The sequence below is a fragment of the Lagopus muta genome, chromosome W, assembly GCF_023343835.1.
Source record: "Lagopus muta isolate bLagMut1 chromosome W, bLagMut1 primary, whole genome shotgun sequence".
Lineage (NCBI taxonomy): Eukaryota > Metazoa > Chordata > Aves > Galliformes > Phasianidae > Lagopus > Lagopus muta.
Window position 1 is genome coordinate 1,704,127 of NC_064471.1, and position 20,064 is coordinate 1,724,190.

The 20,064-nt window shown below is 46.4% G+C and overlaps 3 protein-coding genes across 3 annotated transcripts in view; 1 reads left to right on the forward strand and 2 right to left on the reverse strand.

The window, feature by feature from the left end:
• LOC125686431 (uncharacterized) overlaps positions 1-20,064 on the reverse strand; it is a 313,554-nt gene that overhangs the window by 249,795 nt on the left and 43,695 nt on the right. The window lies entirely within an intron of this gene.
• LOC125686398 (zinc finger SWIM domain-containing protein 6-like) overlaps positions 1-20,064 on the reverse strand; it is a 522,860-nt gene that overhangs the window by 8,801 nt on the left and 493,995 nt on the right. Inside the window, exon 13 of the mRNA XM_048930326.1 lies at positions 3,960-4,041. Coding sequence (XP_048786283.1) covers positions 3,960-4,041 — 82 coding nt within the window. The remainder of the gene's footprint in view (positions 1-3,959; positions 4,042-20,064) is intronic.
• Positions 17,569-20,064, forward strand: part of LOC125686416 (uncharacterized) — a 269,413-nt gene continuing 266,917 nt past the window's right edge. The window contains exon 1 of the mRNA XM_048930379.1: positions 17,569-17,735. The gene's annotated coding sequence lies outside the window, so the exon portion shown is untranslated. The remainder of the gene's footprint in view (positions 17,736-20,064) is intronic.

Sequence of the window (20,064 nt, forward strand, 5' to 3'; positions counted from 1 at the left end):
CCCCCACGACATCCTTATAACAAAGCTGAGGAAGTGTGGGATAGATGAGTGGACAGTGAGGTGGGTTGAGAACTGGCTGACTGGCAGAGCACAGAGGGTCGTTGTTGGTGGTGCAGAGTCCGGTTGGAGGCCTGTAACTAGCGGTGTTCCTCAGGGGTCTGTGCTGGGTCCGGTCTTGTTCAACATCTTCATCAATGACCTTGATGAGGGGATAATGGCCACCCTCAGCAAGTTTGCCGATGATACGAAGTTGGGAGGATTGGCTGACACGCCTGAAGGCTGTGTTGCCATTCAGCAAGACCTGGATAGGCTGGAGAGCTGGGCAGAAAAAAACCGGATGAGGTTTAACAAAAGCAAGTGTAGAGTCTTGCATCTGGGGAGGAATAATTCCATGCACCAGTACAGGTTGGGGGATGAGCTGCTGGAGGGGAGCTCTGCGGAAAGGGACCTGGGTGTCCTGGTGGACGACAGGTTGGCCATGAGCCAGCAGTGTGCCCTTGTGGCCAAAAAGGCCAATGGCTTACTGGGGTGCATTAAAAAGAGCGTGGCCAGCAGGTCAAAGGAGGTGATCGTCCCCCTCTACTCTGTCCTGGTAAGACCTCATCTGGAGTACTGCGTCCAGTTCTGGGCTCCCCAGTACAAAAAAGACAGGGATCTCTTGGAAAGAGTCCAGCGGAGGGCCACGAAGATGGTGAAGGGCCTGGAGCATCTCCCCTATGAGGAAAGGCTGAGTGAACTGGGTCTGTTCAGCCGTGAGAAAAGGAGACTGAGAGGGGACCTGATCCAGGTCTATAAATATCTAAGGTGTGGGGGGCAGAATGGCAAGGCCGGACTCTTTTCAGTGGTGAGTGGAGACAGGACAAGGGGGAAACAGCTGGAAACTGCAGCATAGGAAGTTCCGCACAAACATGCACAAGAACTTCTTTACAGTGAGGGTGACGGAGCACTGGAACAGGCTGCCCAGGGCGGTGGTGGAGTCTCCTTCTCTGGAGATGTTCAAGACCTGACTGGATGCCTACCTGTGCGACCTGCTGTAGGGAACCTGCTTTGGCAGGGGGGTTGGACTCGATGATCTCAGGAGGTCCCTTCCAACCCCTACAATTCTGTGATTCTGTGAAAACATGGTGACTTGCTAGCAATACAGGAGACTCCTGGAATCCATTGAGGATAATTTCCTGATCCAGATATTGGACACACCAAAAAGAGGGGAACAATCAGGGGACCTGATGCAAACCAGTGCAGAGGAAGTCATTGAAGAGGTTAAGATTGGGGCAAGCTGGTCTGTAGCAATCATGTTCTGGTGGAGTTCATGATCTCAAAGAACATCCTAGTGTTGACCTGCCTGAGGGTAGGGAGGCCCTTCAGAGGGATCTAGATAAGCTGGATCGCTGGGATGAGGTTCAACAAGGCCAAGTGCCAGGTCCTGCGCTTTGGGCACAACAACCCCATGCAGTGCTACAGGCTTGAGGGAGAGTGGCTGGATGACTGTGAAGAGGAAAAGGACTTGGGGGTGTTGTTTGAAGCTTGGCTGAACATGGGCCGACAGTGTGCCCAGGTAGCCAAGAGGGCCAATGGCATCCTGGCCTGCATTAGAAATAGTGTGGCCAGTGGGAGCAGGGAGGTGATCATCCCCCTCTACTCAGCACTGGTGAGGCTGCACCTTGAGTAGTGTGTTCGGTTTTGGGCCCCTCACTACAAGAAAGACATTGAAGCCCTGGAATGTGTCCAGAGAAGGGCAACAAAACTGGTGAGGGGTCTGGAGCACAAGTCTTATGGGGAGCAGCTAAAGGAGCTCAGATTGTTTAGTCTGGAGAAGAAGAGGCTCAGGGGAGACCTCATTGCACTCTACAACCTCCTGAAGTGAGGTTGTGATGAGGAGGGGTTTTGGCCTCTTCTCCCAGGCAACAAACAGGACCAGAGGAAATGGCCACAAGTTGTACCAGAGGAGGTTTAGGTTAGACATAAGGAAAAACTATTTATCTCAGAGAGTGGTCAGGCACTGGAATGGCCTACCCATCTCCCTTATGAGGAAAGGCTGAGAGACCTGGAACTGTTCAGCCTGGAGAAGACTGAGAGGAGATCTTATCAATGCTTATAAATATCTAAAGGGCAGATGTCAAGAGGATGGAGCCTGAATCATTTCTGTGGTGCACAGTGACAGGACAAGGAGCAACAGACACAAACTGAAACACTGTAAGATCCTTCTGAACATGAGAAAAAAATTCTTTACTTTGAGGGTGACAGAGCACTGGAACAATCTGCCCAGAGATGTTGTGGAGTCCCCTTCTCTAGAGATATTCAAAACCTGCCTGGATGCTTTGATGTGTAACCTACTCTAGGGAACCTGCTTTAGCACGGTGGTTAGACTAGATGATCTCCAGATGTCCTTTCAAACCCCTATGATTCTGGGATTCTATGAAAGAAAGAAAGGAAGCATGCTTTCCAGAAGTATCTCTAGTGATGAATAAAATTTGATTAAAATTTTCCCTTATCATCATGGTATTTAAATAGTCCTCACTATTACAGCTGTTGATTATTTTATTACTTTAAATAGCTACATAGTTTTTAATGCCCTTATTTTCACTTCTAAATGTTTTATTCTTATCTTGCAGATGGTAAGCTGGAATACAGAAGCTAAAGGTATATCTTATCAAGACACAGGAAACCTATGGCAAAGCACAGAAGTGAACAGAATGTCCTGCTGAGTACACTTCTCCCCACTGCTGTCCTCTAAGTGTGAGGCTGATTCTGCTTCCATCTTTTTTTTTTTTTTAACCTTGTGTGGTTAAATGATGGATACAGTACTATTAGGTTTGCTTTTCAGTATGGAGGAGAGGCCTGCACAATGTCATAGACACATAACAAAGATGTACAAGTGCTGCTCCGAAAGTAATGCCTCCCATTTTATTATGTTGGCACATGACAGAAGCAGATACTGGCAGTATGATAGTAGGGGTTGAACCTTCCCACCAATATTCAATTAAATTTTGTTGCTGTGCAACAGAGAGCCAGTCTGACAAAATGGTGTCTGATATAGAAGTGCATATGAAGCAAAGCTATGTAACAGAATTCCTCCATGCAGAAAAAATTGCACCCCTTGACATTCGTTGACGCTTGCTGAACAGACCAAATGTGAGATGTTACCACAGTGAGGCAAGGGGTGGTATGTTTCAGCAGTGGTGACAGTGGGTCACCCCTGCTGGTGCAGGTTTTTATGAGCTTGGCATACAGGGTCTTGTTCACTGCTGGTGAAAATGTAAAGCTAATGGTGGTGCCTAAGTTGAAAAATAACATTTTGTAGCTGAGAATTTGCTCTATCGAATAGAATTATGCTCTTTGTGTCTGTTGTAGTTTCCATATAAAAATATAGGAGACATTACTTTTGGAGCAATGGGGATATTGCATTTTAAACTTGGATTTATTCAGGGGATTTAAAAAAAAATAATAATAATTTCTTCATTAGATACTCCCACTGTGTGGGAAGCATTCTCAGCATTTTATTCACCTGTTTTCTGGTTTCTCTCACACACAGCTGATCAGATAGCTATCTCACCTTTACCTTAAACCTGGCCATTCAGAGCAAGTAAATTGTAGCACAGCGTGACAACTCATAACAAGAAGCCTTTTATCTGCTGCAGCTTCAAACCCAGACAACATGGAGGAGAGAAGGGGAAATCTGGGATATTTCTCAGGTAATGCATCCCTCTACCCTGTGGGGGAAGGAATTCCCACTGCATTACTCAACTATTGTCTCACTTGTCCTGGGCCTATTCTGTCATGTACTCAAGTAAACTACTCACCATTGCCATAATTAACATCTTCTATATGAAGGAATGTTATAGATCAACAGAAACTGGGATACATTTGTAGATCCTAGGTATTGATAAGTAAGATCAAATCATCTAAGCTTAACTGAAAAGGCAGGAGCCCTCAAGAATCTCAAGTATCTCAGAACATACCTAGTTCTGTTGCACACATTACCAACCACCTCACCATTTCCCGCCGTCGCCAATTCAGTGTTGACAACGTCATCCGCATCACCTATTAAAACAACATAAACAAAATATAAATAAGTTCTATTGCTAAATCAAGGCAATACACCAACAATTAGGGATTTAATTTAATCAGATATTCTGGGGTTCAAAATGGTAGCTCTTTCCCTCTCCACTCTGCTTCCTCTTTTCAGCTGATATGTCAAAAGTTGAAAAACACTGCTCAGCTAACTTAGAAGAGTATATTCCAACTGTAGGTTCTTCAAGGATAAAGGAGAGACTGTTTTATTGGAAGAAAAACAAACAAACAAACAAAAAAAAAAAAAACCAAAACCAACAGAAACAAAGCCTAACCAATCACTAACAATTTCTCTACCTGGACAGAGTCCCTGCAAAGAAGTTCCATCGTGAAACCATCAGGATCTCAGAAAAATGAGTTTTTAAAGCTTTGAGTGTAGTGTACATATTTTATATCACTTGCAGTTAATGCCTATAATGTTTATCGAAATGTGGGCAAATGTGTGTCATGGTTTTATGATTTTAGCTATAGGTATTCCACATCATATCATGTCAGAAGAGAACTACATACCCCAGAGGACTTTGCATTCAGACAGTATAAGACCCACAAGTCAGGAGACTCACTCTCTCTCTCACTCACTGCCTAGCAGTGTGTGGGTGTGCGCCCCAGCCATTTTGCCTTCAGAGTAAAATTTGTTTGGTTTCAGACACTCTCTTTTTATTTATTAGTCTCAATTCCAATTATATTGTATTATATTGTGTTATCTTGCATTCCGATATCATATTTAGTAAAATTAACTTTCCTCCTCAGATAATTGCTGCTGTTCTGTCTTTGGGCCCAGATCCTATCTCCCTACCTTCCCCCTCTCCCTTCCCTTTTTTTGGGCTGGGGAGCCTACAGGCCTGCTGCCCCCTGTCACGGACACAAATTGATCTAGATAACTCCGTGACAATATGTTTGTTCAGAACGAAAATGCTGCACAGAACTTGCGTGGAAAGCTTGCTTCAGCTAACTGGACAGACACCACAGACATCTAGGTAAGAAAAGCAAGTAGTTTTCTTCTTACAGTATCAGTGATCATGACATTACTATTTGTAGCAATGAAATAAAAAACATAAGTGAAACATAAAGCTGTCAGTGATTAACTATACATATCAAAGTCATAAAATGCACTCACAAAACAGATTGGAGTCAGTAGCACTTGTAAGAGGGTGTTGTCGGCAACTGCGAGACCCCCCCATGGGATGTGACGCGATAGGCCCTCTCCCTGCTCTATGATTGATGTGTGGCACGTGCCCTTAGGGGTGTAGACGAAGCACATAGGTTATATAAGCTAGAGTTCACGTGTAATAAAGGACATTTTGCTGTTCATCATATTGGTGTGTACGTGCAGTCATTTGGTCCTGGCCTGGTTTTAGGTCAGTACCGTAGGAGGCAATGCAACATTGGTGCTCCGTGTGAAGAACCAGTGAGGAACCCACTTGTGAGGATCCCCCTTGCATGAGAAGCCAACTTGTGTTAAAGTCTCCTGCGAGCCTGCGGAATTTCCAATGCTGTAATGAGGTAATTACGGGCTGGCCGTAGAAGACTGTGGTGTTACGGTATTCGCCTAAGGGCGTGCCTGCAGCAGCTGGCTGCTGTGGAAGTTCGAGGGTGGGGATAGCATGTGGTTAGTGGCAGGTTGCTCTTGAATTGGGACATCAGTGCCGTGCTGGTGATGGATCAAGTTATTAAGTTGGTCCTTCAGTTCTGTAAGGACTATTACAGCAAAAATGTTCCTTCTAAGAAGGACATTTCCGCTGTACTTATTCACCTGGAAAAGGAGTGGAATCTTCCCTCCCCTCAGGACATTTTACTTCCTGATAAATGGGATCAGTTTACTTCCATGCTTGTGCAACGAGCGATGGGGGAACAAAAAGCGGCGGAGCTAAAAATCTGGGGGTTAATTCTTGGGGCTCTTAAAGCTGCTAGAGAAGAAGATAGAATTCCTGAGGCTGCGCGCGTTATGATGGGTTTGGAATTTACTAACACCGTGAGAAATGGCGCGGGGAGCGTACTTTCTTGCAGGACCCCTGAAGAAGAGAACACCGCAAATATGCCCTCAACTATGGCGACTAACATCTCGTCCACACCTTCGGCACCCCCCTTCGCTCCCCCCTCGGCTCCAGCTTTGCATAAACAAGTAGAAGAAGACTGCGCTAAACTGTCTGCACTTTTATTTTGCAAAATGGCTCAAGTGCAGGAATCCAAGGTCGTTGAAACTCCCCAGCCGTGTCCACGGCAACCGCTGTATCCTTCTCTGTGTAATCTAACACCACCTGCGGGGGCAGGGGGAGAAGTGAGCTGGGATGGGACACTTGCTGTCTCCTCTCAGGAGGTGGAATGCAGTAATACTCAGGGGGGTGGGGACTGCGGGAAAGGCCTGGGTACGGATTGGTCAAAAGTTAGAGAGGTGGTAGAAAAAAAAAGAGAGAGAAAGGGAAGCGATGTAACTTACAGGCGCTCAGATGATAGTGTCCGGCCAGCACTGTTCATTCTGATCGCGCCTGAAGGAGTAGGTAGCGTCTGGCCAGCGCCCTCTGCTCAGGTTGCACCCGTAGGAGAAAGACAAAATGACGAGAGTTTCCAGACCAACTCCCTACCACTGTACCAGGACCCACTGATTCGACCCACATATCCTTTTACAAGATTGAGTGTGCATGCAACCAATCAGAAGCCTCTACAACAGTCAGTGCATGATCAAAGGGAGATGGGTCTGAGGGGAGGGCTGCAGAGCCTGCAGCTTCCAGCTGTGACTGAAAAGGATAGCGAAAGGAGAGAGGTGAATTTGCATTTAGGAGTTAAGAGAGATGCACTAACAGATTGTGGGAAGTTTAGATCTAGCCTGATAGAGGAAGGAAAAGTACTAGAGATCTTCCTGATAGTAGGGAACAGTAACAGAGGCCCAGAAGGGGTACCCCTCGATTCGAAAGACATCACACACCTGATAGATTGTGCAGAGAAACTGGGATTGAAATCACTCCTTGCTCTAAATGCATTAGAAGTCCTGACAGCATCAGGTCTTCTCTTTCCTCACGATACAATGAATCTGATGTTCATGGTGCTTAAGCCAATCCAGTATACATTTTGGGCATCAGAATGGGTTCCCTTCAGGTACAGGTGGCCAGATTGAGGCCTGGAGAAAAAGCAGCAAGGATTTGCTTGTGAGAGCAATGCTCTCAAAGCTTGAGACATCTGCCTTGATATTGAATAAATGTTTGTCATTTTGAGGTACATTCCAACAGGTACCTGAGACAATGTTGGTATACACTGGGAAAGGTTATGTTTGGATAAGGATCCTTTGTAATTTCATACTCATAGATAGTGCCACTGGAGCTATCAGCAATCACTCTAATCAGTAATCTCTAATCTCTCTGTCTATATCTTTACCAGTATTGTAGGATGTGGCTTTAATTATTTAGCGTCGGTAACATCACATCAGTTATTGCAGGTACAGCATGCTTCACTGTCAGAACTGCGCATGATCTTCATGCATCTCTTCATATAGGTGCCAAGGCTTTGGCACGGGCCTGTTCTATTCCCTTGCCAACAGCTCGTAATGTAGTTCAGGCACGTCTATGTTGCAATTCTGCCCCAACTATTGGTGCAGGCGTTAACCCCCGTGGCTTAAAGCCATTACAAATCTGGCAGATGGATTTTACATGGGAATGCCGTATGGCCCCTTGCCCATGGCTCGCCGTTACTGTAGACACAGCTTCTTCTATGATATTAGTCACTCAACATGCAAAGTGCAATTCGACTGCAGCACAGAGTCATTGGGCCACTGCAATAGCTGCTATGGGGTTGCCCAGCCAGATAAAAACAGATAATGGGTCTTGCTTCATCTCAAAATTGACCCAGGAATGGCTAACAGCTTGGGGAATATCTCATTCCACGGGAATCCCTGGCAACTCTCAGGGACAAGCAATTGTAGAATGTGCCAATCGCCTCCTCAAGGAAAAGTTACGCGTCCTAGGTGAGGAGGAAGGGTATCAGAGTGCAATTCCTGTTAAAAGACAAGCAGAGATTCTATCTAAAGCCATTTACTCATTGAATCACTTCGAACGTGGAGATTGCAGTAGAAGCCCTGTACAGAAACATTGGCAGCCCAAAGTTTTGAATGAAGGGCCTCCAGTAAAAATAAAAGCAGATAGTGGGGAATGGGAGGCGGGCTGGATGATTCTGGTATGGGGAAGAGGCTATGCAGCAGTAAAACATTGTGAGACATTGTGAGTATGGATACCGTCGCGAAAAATTAAGCCAGACATCAGCAAGGAACTAACTGGAATATAAGTCTTCCCATTTACAGCATTGACTCCTGGGAAGGCCCAGACAACAGACAAGATCGGTGAAAGAACAAGAGAAGGAGTCGCTCCTGAGCAGCTTACCCACAAACAAAAGGTGTTTGTGCTAACGAGATAACTTGTACCAATCGCTAAAACACATCAGAGGCAGTGGACAGAAAGTCTTCATCACTGTTCACCACGACGCAAGAGAGAGAGACATCACATCTTAGAAAGAGCAAAGAAGGACGGAGAACACCACTGATGGGAAGTGCTTCTTGGATGGTCCATCAATGCGACGGGAATGTTTAACTCTATTCTATATTCAGTTATAGTTGCATTAGGTCTAACATTAATACGCTTAGTGCTTATAGTCATATTATACATACAGGTATATAAGTATATAGTCATATTCTATATATATTAGGTATATAGTTATATTACACATACATAGGTATAGTGTATGCTGAGACAAATGACTCGTATGGCAAATGCTAAGACGAATGAATCAGCATCTTCTAAGAATGCAATATATAGTTTTATGTAGAACTCACGTTTAAGACATTAGGATTATTAAGTTAATAGGTTGCCATTAGGTTAATAGGTTATAGGGTTATTAGGGTAGGATTATTCTGCAAATCGCGATGTAACGGGGCAAGGCTTAACAGAGAGGACAATGGCATGTATAGGCGCAATGCGGGGATTTCCGGGTGTACGCAGTTAGGGTCCTCTCGAGTTGTAGTAGACTTTCTTGAGCTTGGAGAGGAGGAGTTCTTGTCGGCAACTGCGAGACCCCCCCACGGGATGTGACGCGATAGGCCCTCTCCCTGCTCTATGATTGATGTGTGGCACATGCCCTTAGGGGCGTAGACGAAGCACATAGGTTATATAAGCTAGAGTTCACAAGTAATAAACGCCATTTTGCTGTTCATCATATTGGTGTGTACGTGCAGTCATTTGGTCTTGGCCTGGTTTTAGGTCAGTACCGTAGGAGGCAATGCAACAAGAGGATTCTCAGCATATGCCCTCCCAATACTAAGGAGACTTCAAAGTGACACGTAGCCCTCTGTCACATCATCTAACTCCTGCCACTCCCTTTAGTCCTAAATTGCAGATAGTAGTCTTTCCATGCTAGATGAGAAAAAAGCATTTTGAAAGAAAGTAATTCTAAAAATTTAGTTGAAGTCTTTCAGGAAGAAAAACAGGAATCTTTAAGTCAAAATGCTTTGAAGTGCAAATATCTGTCCAATTCTCTCCACCAAGGAGAAGGAGCCTAGGTGACTTCCTTCACTGATGCACACAAAATCGAAGGCTAACACTTTTCCAATAGACAAGATGAATTTTCAGTTGACTAATGATAAAAGAAACTCCAAGTATTTCAAATAAAGTGTGTATTGATGTTTTCATCAAGGAGGAGCTGAAGTTAATTTATACCATAACCCATGTAAGACAAGAAATATTCCACTTCAGTTCAATACATTCTTGAGAAACCTCTTATTAAAAAAGGTTTTAGATCTGTGCTGTCAACTGAAGAGAGTTTCTCAATAGGTCAGTGCATTGGAATTGCCAGGTCACAGACTGAACCAGTACACAAGCACGAGTGCCTGAAGTAGGAGGGAGCCTAGATCCACCCTCCTTCTCTCTCCCCATCTCAGTGGTGCTTCAGGCCATGCTTATGGGAGCATGTATGTACACAGAGTTTGTGTGGGTTCTCCCCCCTTTTCAAGTGCACCAGAGTTTGAACCAGAGAAGGATGCATCTGCATTCCTCAGCTCACCCTTTTTTCCAAACTGTTGCTGGGAGGGATTAGTTAATTCCTCTTTCTTTGATATCTTGTTCTATAGCACCTGTATCTCAAACAAAGGCTCTGTCATTGCTTTCCTTTGCTTTCCTCATGCACCTGCAGATTTCATAGTGTCTGTGCCAGTAAGGTTCTGAAGGACAGAATACACCTGAGATGTTGCAACGCTAATGATCTGTCAATGGTTTATGAGCTGATTTGGCTCGGTTCCGTGACTAGCTGGGTGGAGGGACCCACAGATCCATATCTCTGGAAAGGGGAAATGGGGTATAAAGAGAAAAAGGGTAGAGAGATGGGCCAGAAAAAATAACAGCGGCAAGATGTCAGGAGAGACAAACTAATTTACTAAATAAGATATCGGAATGCAAGATAACACACTATAATACAATATACAACAATATACTTAAAGCTAATGAACCAAATATAATGAGAGAGAGTGTCTGAAAGCCAAAGGCCTTACTCTAATTCTGAGGCAAGATGTGAAGTCAGGACAAGCAGAAGGAAGGAGAGCCTGGTTCAACGACTTTGCCAGGGACTTTACCTCCTCTCTGAACGCAAAGTCCTCTGGGGTATATAGTTCTTCTCTTCTGGGACAGGTACTCAGAACTGGAGCATTAACACCCTAACTCCCAGTGCACCACATGATGTTATGATGTGGAATACCAAAAACCAAAAATCATAAAACCATGACATTCCACCCCTTAATCCACATCACTACATCATGCTTAATATATATACACAAATAAAATACAAGAATGTCAACGGTTTATGGGCTGGTTTGGCCTGGTTCTGTGACTAGCAGGGCAGAGGGATTTCACAAAATCCAAGCCACCAGAAAAGGGAAACAGAGGACCCCAAAATAATTAAAAACAGCAGCAACGATCTAATGAGAAACAAACTAATTTACTAAATATGGTATTGGAATGCAAGATAACACACTATAATACAATACCATTAGAATTAAAGCTAATAAATCAAATATAATCAGAGAGAGTATCTGAAAGCTGTAGGCCTTACACTAGTGCTGAGGCGATGCGTGCGGTCGGGATGAGTAGCAGCGAGGAGAGGCTGATGATTGAAAAGAGAGGGATGTCAGATGACCTACCAAGGCCTTATATCTGTTTCCCGTGAGCAGAAATGGTAACAACACAGCAAACAGTCTTCTGGGGAGTGTAGTTCTCTTCTGGGACAGGTACCCAGAACTGTAGCATTAACACCCTAACTCCCAGTGCACCGCATGATGTTATGATGTGGAATACTGATAACCAAAAAGCATAAAACCATGACATTCCACCCCTTATTCTACATCACTACATCATGCTTAATATATGCAAACAAACCATAATTAACAAGCACTAAACACACGCACACAAACCTATATATATATACATAAAATTACTGACTGCATTCCCCAACAACAAAGTCCCTTGTGGTACACATTGAACATCCCCATTTTTCTGCATCACCCACCAGGTGGACCCAGGTCCCTGGGCAAAAAACAGTTCCATGGAGAGGTTTGCCCTTCCCAGAAGCTTGAAAGACCCAAACCACTTTTCCCAACATGTTCTTTACATGTATGACAGGGACCTTATCTCCCTTGACAGTATGTAGGGAGTTGGCAGGACCATCGCAATTGATAGGTCCTTGAGTGTTGACCAAGCAGGTAGCTTCTGCCAAATGCTTCTCCCAGTGCTTAAATGTTCCACCACCCGTTGCTTTCAACATGTTTTTTAACAACCCATTGTATTGTTCGATTTTACCAGAAGCTGGTGCATGATAGGAGATATGATAAATCCACTCAATGCCATGTTCTTTGGCCCAAGTATTTACAGAAGAATTTTTGAAACGAGTCCCATTATATGACTCAATTCTTTCTGGAGCATCATGTCACCATAGGACTTGTTGTTACCCTCTTGTGCATTGGTGACCACAATCTTATTGAGTGCCCCTCCCCTGGCCTCAGGGGCAGTTCCACTGGATCTCAGAGACACTCCTCTGAATCTCTTTCCTCCTTTTCTCTTATAGTATCTGCTTCCTCTACTTTCTCCTCCTTGTTTTTCTGTTTTTCATGAGTCAATGTTCGTTTCATTTTCTGTCTTCTTACAGGGGCAACTGACATTGATTCTGGTGCCTCCTGTGGTTGATCTGGTTGTTCAGTTTCAATGCTCTCGCTCTCCAGCTTGGCTCCAAGTCTGTCTTGTTCGGCTATGAGGGAATCTAGTTCAGCTTCAAGCATGAGTCAATGAGCCTGAATGTGGTTTTGTTCAGTTTGGAGACTGAATATTGTGAACTGAAAGGTGTCTCGTTCAGTTCGGAGTGTGTCCCATTTGGAATTGAGGATGTCCCTCTCAGGCTGGAGGGTGTCTCACTCAGACCGGAGGATGTCTTGTTCAGAATGAAGGCTGTCAAGTTTGGATTGAAGGGAGTCTCTCTTGGATTGGGGGGCATCTCTCTCATCTCTCTTGGATTGGAAGGCTTCCCGTTCAGACTGGAGGGTGTCCCGTTGAGATTGGAGACTCTCAAGTTTGGATTGCAGGAAGTCTCTCTCATAGAATCATAGAATCACAGAATCATAGAATATCCTGGGTTGAAAAGGACCACAATGATCATCTAGCTTCAACCCCCCTGACACAGGCAGGGTCACCAACCAGTAGACCAGGCTGCCCAGAGCCACATCCAGCCTGGCCTCGAATGCCTCCAGGAATGGGGCATCCACAACCTCCCTGGGCAATGCGTTCCAGTGTCACCCCCCTCTGTGTGAAAAACTTCCTCCTAATATCTAACCTAAACCTCCCCTGTCTCAGTTAAAAAATAATTGCGAAATAACAGGGGTCAGCACACCTGGAGTGCAGGGGATGAGCCTCGCCCTCGGAAAACCACCACCTGATCATGGCATCTCCCCTGCCAGGTAAGTACCCAGGTAAGTCGGAGGATTTCTCTCTCAGATCAGAGGGAGCCCCACTCGGATTGGAGGGTGTCTCGCTCACACTGACAGCCGTCTCACTAAGATTGGAAGTCTTTTCTCTTGGACTGGAGATTGTCTTTCTCAGATTGGAGACTCTCTGGGAAACTCTCTTTCACCTTAGAGACTGTTTCTCGACTACAACACACTTTTTCTGGACCTGGAGATTCTCCATATCAGCTCTGAGACACTCACTTTTACAATGGAGACTCTCAATTTCAGAATCACAGAATCACAGAATCACCAAGGTTGGAAAAGACCTAAAAGATCATCCAGTCCAACCGTTCACCTATTACCAATAGCTCCCACTAAACCATGTCCCTCAACACAACATCCAGTCTTTCCTTGAACACCCCCAGGCTCGGTGACTCCACCACCTCCCTGGGCAGTCCATTCCAGTGCCTGACCACCCTTTCTGAAAAGTTATACTTCCTAATGTCCAGCCTGAATCTCCCCTGCCGTAGCTTGAAACCATTCCCTCTGGTCCTATCACTAATGACACGAGAGAAGAGGCCGACCCCCAGCTCACTACAACCTCCCTTCAGGAAGTTACAGAGAGCAATGAGGTCTCCCCTGAGCCTCCTCTTCTCCAGGCTGAACATTCCCAGCCTCTCCTCATATGGCCTGTGTTCCAGACCCCTCACCAGCTTTGTTGCCCTCCTTTGAACATGTTCCAGGGCCTCAATATCTTTCTTGCAGTGAGGGGCCCAAAACTGGACACAGTACTCGAGGTGCGGCCTCACTAGTGCTGAGTATAGGGGAACAATCACCTCTCTGCTCCTGCTTGCAACATTGTTTCTGATGCAAGCCAGGATGCCATTGGCCTTCTTAGCCACCTGGGCACACTGTCGGCTCATGTTCAGCCAAGCATCAATCGATACCCCCAGGTCCATTTCCTCTACGCAGTCCTCCAGCCACACCGCCCCAAGCCTGTAGCGTCGCCTGGGGTTGTTGTAGCCAAAGTGCAGGACCCGGCATTTGGCCTTGTTGAAACTCATCCCATTGGCTTCAGCCCAGCTCTCCAGCCTGTCCAGATCCCTCTGTAGGGCCTTGCTACCCCCAGGCAGATCCACACTTTCAGCCAATTTGGTGTCATCTGCGAATTTACTGAGGGTGCACTCGATGCCCACGTCGAGGTCATCAATAAAGATATTGAAGAGGACAGGCCACAGCACCGACCCCTCGGGAACACCACTCACGACCGGTCGCCAGCTGGATTTAACTCCATTCACCACTACTCTCTGAGCCTGGCCCTCCAGCCAGCTCCTTACCCAGCCAAGAGTGTACCCATCCAAGCCTCGGGCTGCCAGCTTCTGCAGGAGAATGCTGTGGGAGACAGTGTCAAAGGCTTTGCTGAAGTCTAGGTAGACCACATCAACAGCCTTTCCCTCATCCACCAGATGGGTCACTAGATCATAGAAGGAGATCAGGTTGGTCAAACAGGACCTGCCCTTCACGAACCCAAGCTGGCTAGGCCTGATCCCCCGGTCATCCCGCACATGCCGCATGATCTCCCTCAAGACAATCTTCTCCATAACCTTCCCTGGCACCGAGGTCAGGCTAACAGGCCTGTAGTTCCCCGGATCCTCCTTACGACCATTCTTGAAAATGGGAGTCACGTTGGCAAGCCTCCAGTCTTCTGGGACCTGTATGGGAACTGCTGAGTCACGGCCTGAACCTCTGATTGATCACCTGAGGTGAGCCATGAGTCAGCCAGAGGAGCACAGGTGAAGGCAATTCACCTGTGCTGCCAGAAGGGGGGGAGCCAGGCTCCACCCCTCCTGGACCTATTTAAGAGGTGGCTACCAGAGGGGAAGGATCTCTTTTGGAGTTCCTCCTCTTTGGTATCTTCTAGTGAGCTCAACCCAAGGGTAAGCTCTTCTGCTTATTCTCTTTTGTGATCCTTGTTTGCTTTGCCTTACTCTTTTGATTATATTGCAATTATAACTTCTTGATATCTATTGATTATACACAATTGTATTGTGATTATAACATCTTGGTTATACACTTGGCGAGCCAGGCAGGCTGAATATACTGAAATTAACATCATGTCTTTCCTGTGGAATTTCTATAAATGGGTCAAGGGGGAGAACAATACTTCCCTAGAGAAAATGATTCCAGGGCAGATCCCAGGATTTGAGGGATCGCCCTATTACGAGTTAGCTGCCATCACTGAAAAATGGGGTCCCTTACGCGTTATGGGCAATCTCTCCCCATATCGCATGGCAGACTATTTTCAAGGACTTGACAAGGATATTCTCATTACCAAAGAAAGACAATTGGCTGCCTCCATGGTGGCATGGCCACTATTAACCGCTTTAAATCATGCGGACTTAAGAAATAATACTTTAGAAACCGAAAATCAGCTTTTGAAAGATCGCATTGAAAAGTTGGAGCACGAACTTGGCGTTTTAACGGGGAAGAAGCCAATTCTACATCTTCCTGTAAGCCAAATTCGTAATATTTCAATAAATGATGACCAGGCTCCTGAATCAACAGACTTCGTTGATCCGGAAAACAAGAAATCCAAATCAGACCTTGAATGTCCAATTCTGACTGATCCACTGGAAATCCGTCCTGTTGTAACCCAGAAAACAAAAAAAGTACAGGACAGACCGGCAGGGGTGCCGCCTGATCAATAGCCCCCTGCCCAGACTCATTTACACGTAACGGCCCAGCCATACACGGCAACAGAATTGATGGACTTAGTACGGCGATTTCATCAGAAGCCCAGAGAAAGTGTGCCGGCTTGGTTATTGAGAATATGGGATTCTGGGGCAGAAAGTGTTTTGGTGAATGGCCCAGAAATAGCCAAGCTGGCCGCCGTGACTGTCCATCCTGCTCTCAGACAGAGGTTATATGTGGGTCATCAATATCGTGATGAAAACCATTCTATGCTAGAATGGTTAATGGCTGCCTGCCATTTGATGTGGCCGAATGAATCAAATATATTTTTACATACAGGCATGTGGTCCTCCATGGAGGACCTTCAAAATTATATCTGTGAACTGGGTGTAAGAGAGGCCATCTATGAAGATACATTTGATGGCCCTGATATGGTTAAATTTTCAGCAGGGATGAGAGATTTAATTCTACAGCAAGCTCCCTCCCATCTGTACGGCACCCTAGTTGCGATATTAAATCCCCTTGTAACATCAGAAGCCGTAGTCCAGCAGGCTGCCCAGTTAGTTGCCGATTTGGGAGAAACAGAACGCCTGCGGACTAGGCGCAATATTCGGTTATTGGAGGAAACAGAGGTCCTGCCGGTAAATAAAACCAGAATGCCGGCTACTCGAGCTCCTCCATCGGGACCCATAAGGGTATCCCGAAAACAAATGTTTAATGATTTAATTCGGGATGGGGTCCAATTTGCTAAGATCGACCGCCAGCCCAACCACGTCCTTCTCCAGCTCTGGAGACAACTAAAGGACAATCAAAAATTCCAGAGCTACCCTAAGAAATCAAGGGTAAGAGCTATAGAGAGGGTTCCAACAACAACATGGAACCTAGAAGATTTTATTATTCCAAACAGGAAAAAGAAGCCACCTCAGGTGTCTCAGGCCACAATGCCTGAGCCATCAGAAGCAAAAGAACTGGCCCTAGCACAATTCATGCAGTGACAAAGGGTGTTAGTCCCCGTAGGGCCTCCAGATGGGACCGGAGGCCCTATGTAGAATTAACGATTTATTGGTCCCGAAAAAATATTCAGAGAGTTATGGCACTAGTAGATACTGGAGCAGAAACATCAATTATCTATGGAGATCCGGGAAAATTTCATGGCGACAGAGTGATGATTGGTGGTTTTGGGGGACAGACTATTCCTGTCACCCAAACATGGTTAAAATTGGGGGTTGGGCGTCTCCCACCCCGGGAGTACAAGGTGTCTATTGCCCCAGTCCAAGAATACATCCTGGGCATAGACATTCTATGGGGTCTGGCTCTCCAAACAACTGTGGGAGAGTTCAGACTTCGACAAAGATGTATCAGTATCCGGGCGGTGCAGGCAATATTAAGAGGCCATGCGAAACATGAGCCTGTTTGCCTGCCGAAACCGCGCCGGATTACTAATGTTAGACAGTATAGACTCCCGGGTGGGCAAGATGAAATATCGAGAACGGTGCAGGAATTAGAAAAAGTGGGCATTATAAGACCTGCACACAGCCCGTATAACTCCCCCATATGGCCGGTGCGAAAGTCGGATGGCACATGGAGGATGACAGTAGATTACAGAGAATTAAATAAGGTCACGCCGCCTATTCATGCGGCCATACCCAATATTGCTTCCCTAATGGGCACATTGAGTAGGGAGATAAAAACCTATCATTGTGTCCTAGATCTAGCAAATGCATTCTTCAGTATCCCAATTGCTGAGGAATCGCAAGATCAGTTTGCGTTTACATGGGGAGGCAGGCAGTGGACCTTTCAGGTCCTGACACAAGGGTACGTGCATTCACCAACGTATTGTCACAATCTAGTGGCGCGTGACCTGGCTGACTGGACAAAACCTGATGATGTTAACCTATATCATTATATCGATGATCTCCTGTTGACATCCGACTCACTGGAGGTAGTAGGACAGGCAGCAGATTCATTAACTGCCTATTTGCAACAAAGGGGATGGGCTATAAATCCCCAAAAGGTGCAAGGTCCAGGCCTGTCCGTAAAATTCCTGGGGGTGGTTTGGTCAAGAAAGACCAAAGTGCTACCCAGTGCTGTTATAGATAAGGTTCAGGCATTCCCAGTCCCTACAACATCAAAGCAGCTGCAAGAGTTTCTAGGTATATTGGGTTATTGGCGTTCCTTTATACCTCACCTAGCACAGCTGCTAAGGCCACTATACAGACTCACAAAAAAGGGGCAGCTATGGGACTGGGGGAAAACCGAACAGGATGCTTTCCAACAAGCAAAACTGGCAGTTAAACAAGCTCAGGCATTAGGTATATTAGATCCTACCCTCCCAGCCGAGTTGGACGTTCATGTTACTCAAGACGGCTTCGGTTGGGGCCTGTGGCAGCGCCAGAGTTCTGTTCGGACCCCCATTGGTTTCTGGTCTCAGGTTTGGCACGGAGCAGAAGAAAGATACAGTATGATTGAAAAACAGTTATTGGCTGCCTATTCGGCATTACAGGCAGTAGAACCAATAACTCAGACAGCTGCAGTTATAGGCAAGACCACTCTGCCAATTCAGGGGTGGGTGAAGGATCTGACCCACCTTCCTAAGACAGGGGTGGCCCAAGCACAAACAGTGGCACGATGGGTTGCCTATCTCAGCCAAAGGAGCAGTCTGTCTTCATCACCCTTGAAAGAAGAACTCCAGAAGATCCTAGGCCCAGTGACGTATCCCAGTGATGCACCAAAAGAAATACTGTTCGCTCCACCAGAGAAGAGTCCTGTTCAGGAGGGAAAATATCCTATCCCTGAAGATGCCTGGTACACAGATGGGTCCAGCAAGGGCAACCCGAGCAAGTGGAGAGCAATAGCATACCATCCTTCCACTGAGACAATCTGGTTCGATGAGGGGGATGGTCAGAGAAGCCAATGGGCAGAACTGCGAGCCGTGTGGATGGTTATAACCAAAGAACCCGGTGATGGTATCCTGAACATCTGCACAGATAGTTGGGCTGTGTACCGGGGGCTCACTCTCTGGATTGCACAGTGGGCCACCCAGGAATGGACTATCCACGCCTGACCGATCTGGGGCAAAGACATGTGGTTAGATATATGGAATACGGTCAAACACAGGACTGTACGTGTCTACCACGTTTCTGGTCATCAGCCCCTACAGTCACCGGGAAACGATGAAGCCGACACATTGGCCCGAGTTCAATGGATTGAGAATTCACCATCTGAGAACATCGCCCGCTGGTTACATCAGAAGCTACGGCATGCTGGACAAAAGACAATGTGGGCAGCTGCTAAAGCATGGGGACTGCCCATACAACTATCTGATATCGTCCAGGCATGCCAGGATTGCGACGCCTGCTCCAAGATGAGACCGAGATCGTTGCCCGAAACAACAGCCCATCTTGCTAGGGGACACAATCCTCTCCAGCGATGGCAGGTCGATTACATCGGGCCCCTTCCTTGTTCCGAAGGGGCAAGATATGCCCTGACCTGTGTCGACACTGCAAGTGGGCTACTGCAGGCCTATCCAGTACCGAAAGCAAACCAGGCATATACCATCAAGGCACTCACTAAACTGATGTCCACCTACGGGACACCTCAAGTCATCGAGAGCGACCAAGGGACTCATTTTACTGGTGCAACGATACAGCGCTGGGCAGAAGAAAATAACATCGAATGGCGATTCCACCTGCCATATAATCCAACAGGGGCAGGCCTCATCAAACGTTATAATGGTATTCTTAAGGCTGCCCTGAAGACAGACTCCCAGTCCTTGCAGGGGTGGACAAAAAGACTGTATGAAACCCTGCGGGACCTGAATGAAAGACCTCGAGATGGCAGACCCAGTGCCCTGAGAATGTTGCAGACGACATGGGCCACCCCGCTTAGGATCCAAATTACGGGCACTGATCATCAGGTAAGACCCCAAATTGGTAATGAAAATAATCTTATGCTCCCTGCCCCTGAAAACTTAGAGCCAGGTACCCATAAAATAAAATGGCCCTGGAAGGTGCAGGTAGGACCCAAGTGGTGTGGCCTACTTGCACCTTGGGGGAGACTGTTGGAGGTGGGAGGCTCAGTAGTCCCTCCAGTAATAGGTACATGGCCTACTGATATTATGGTCAACACTCCGATCTTTATTGCTAAAGGGACCCCCATCATGTCCCTATGGCAGATCAGGACACCTCCTTTGGTGCCTGATATCGTTATGCAGCCGCAGATATCCGGCGAAAAGGTGTGGTACAGGCGGCCAGGACGTGCCCCAGTACAAGCGGAAGTGTTGACCCAAGACAGAAATACGGCCTGTATCTTGCCCTGGAGAGCAGACCTTCCCCTCCTGGTAC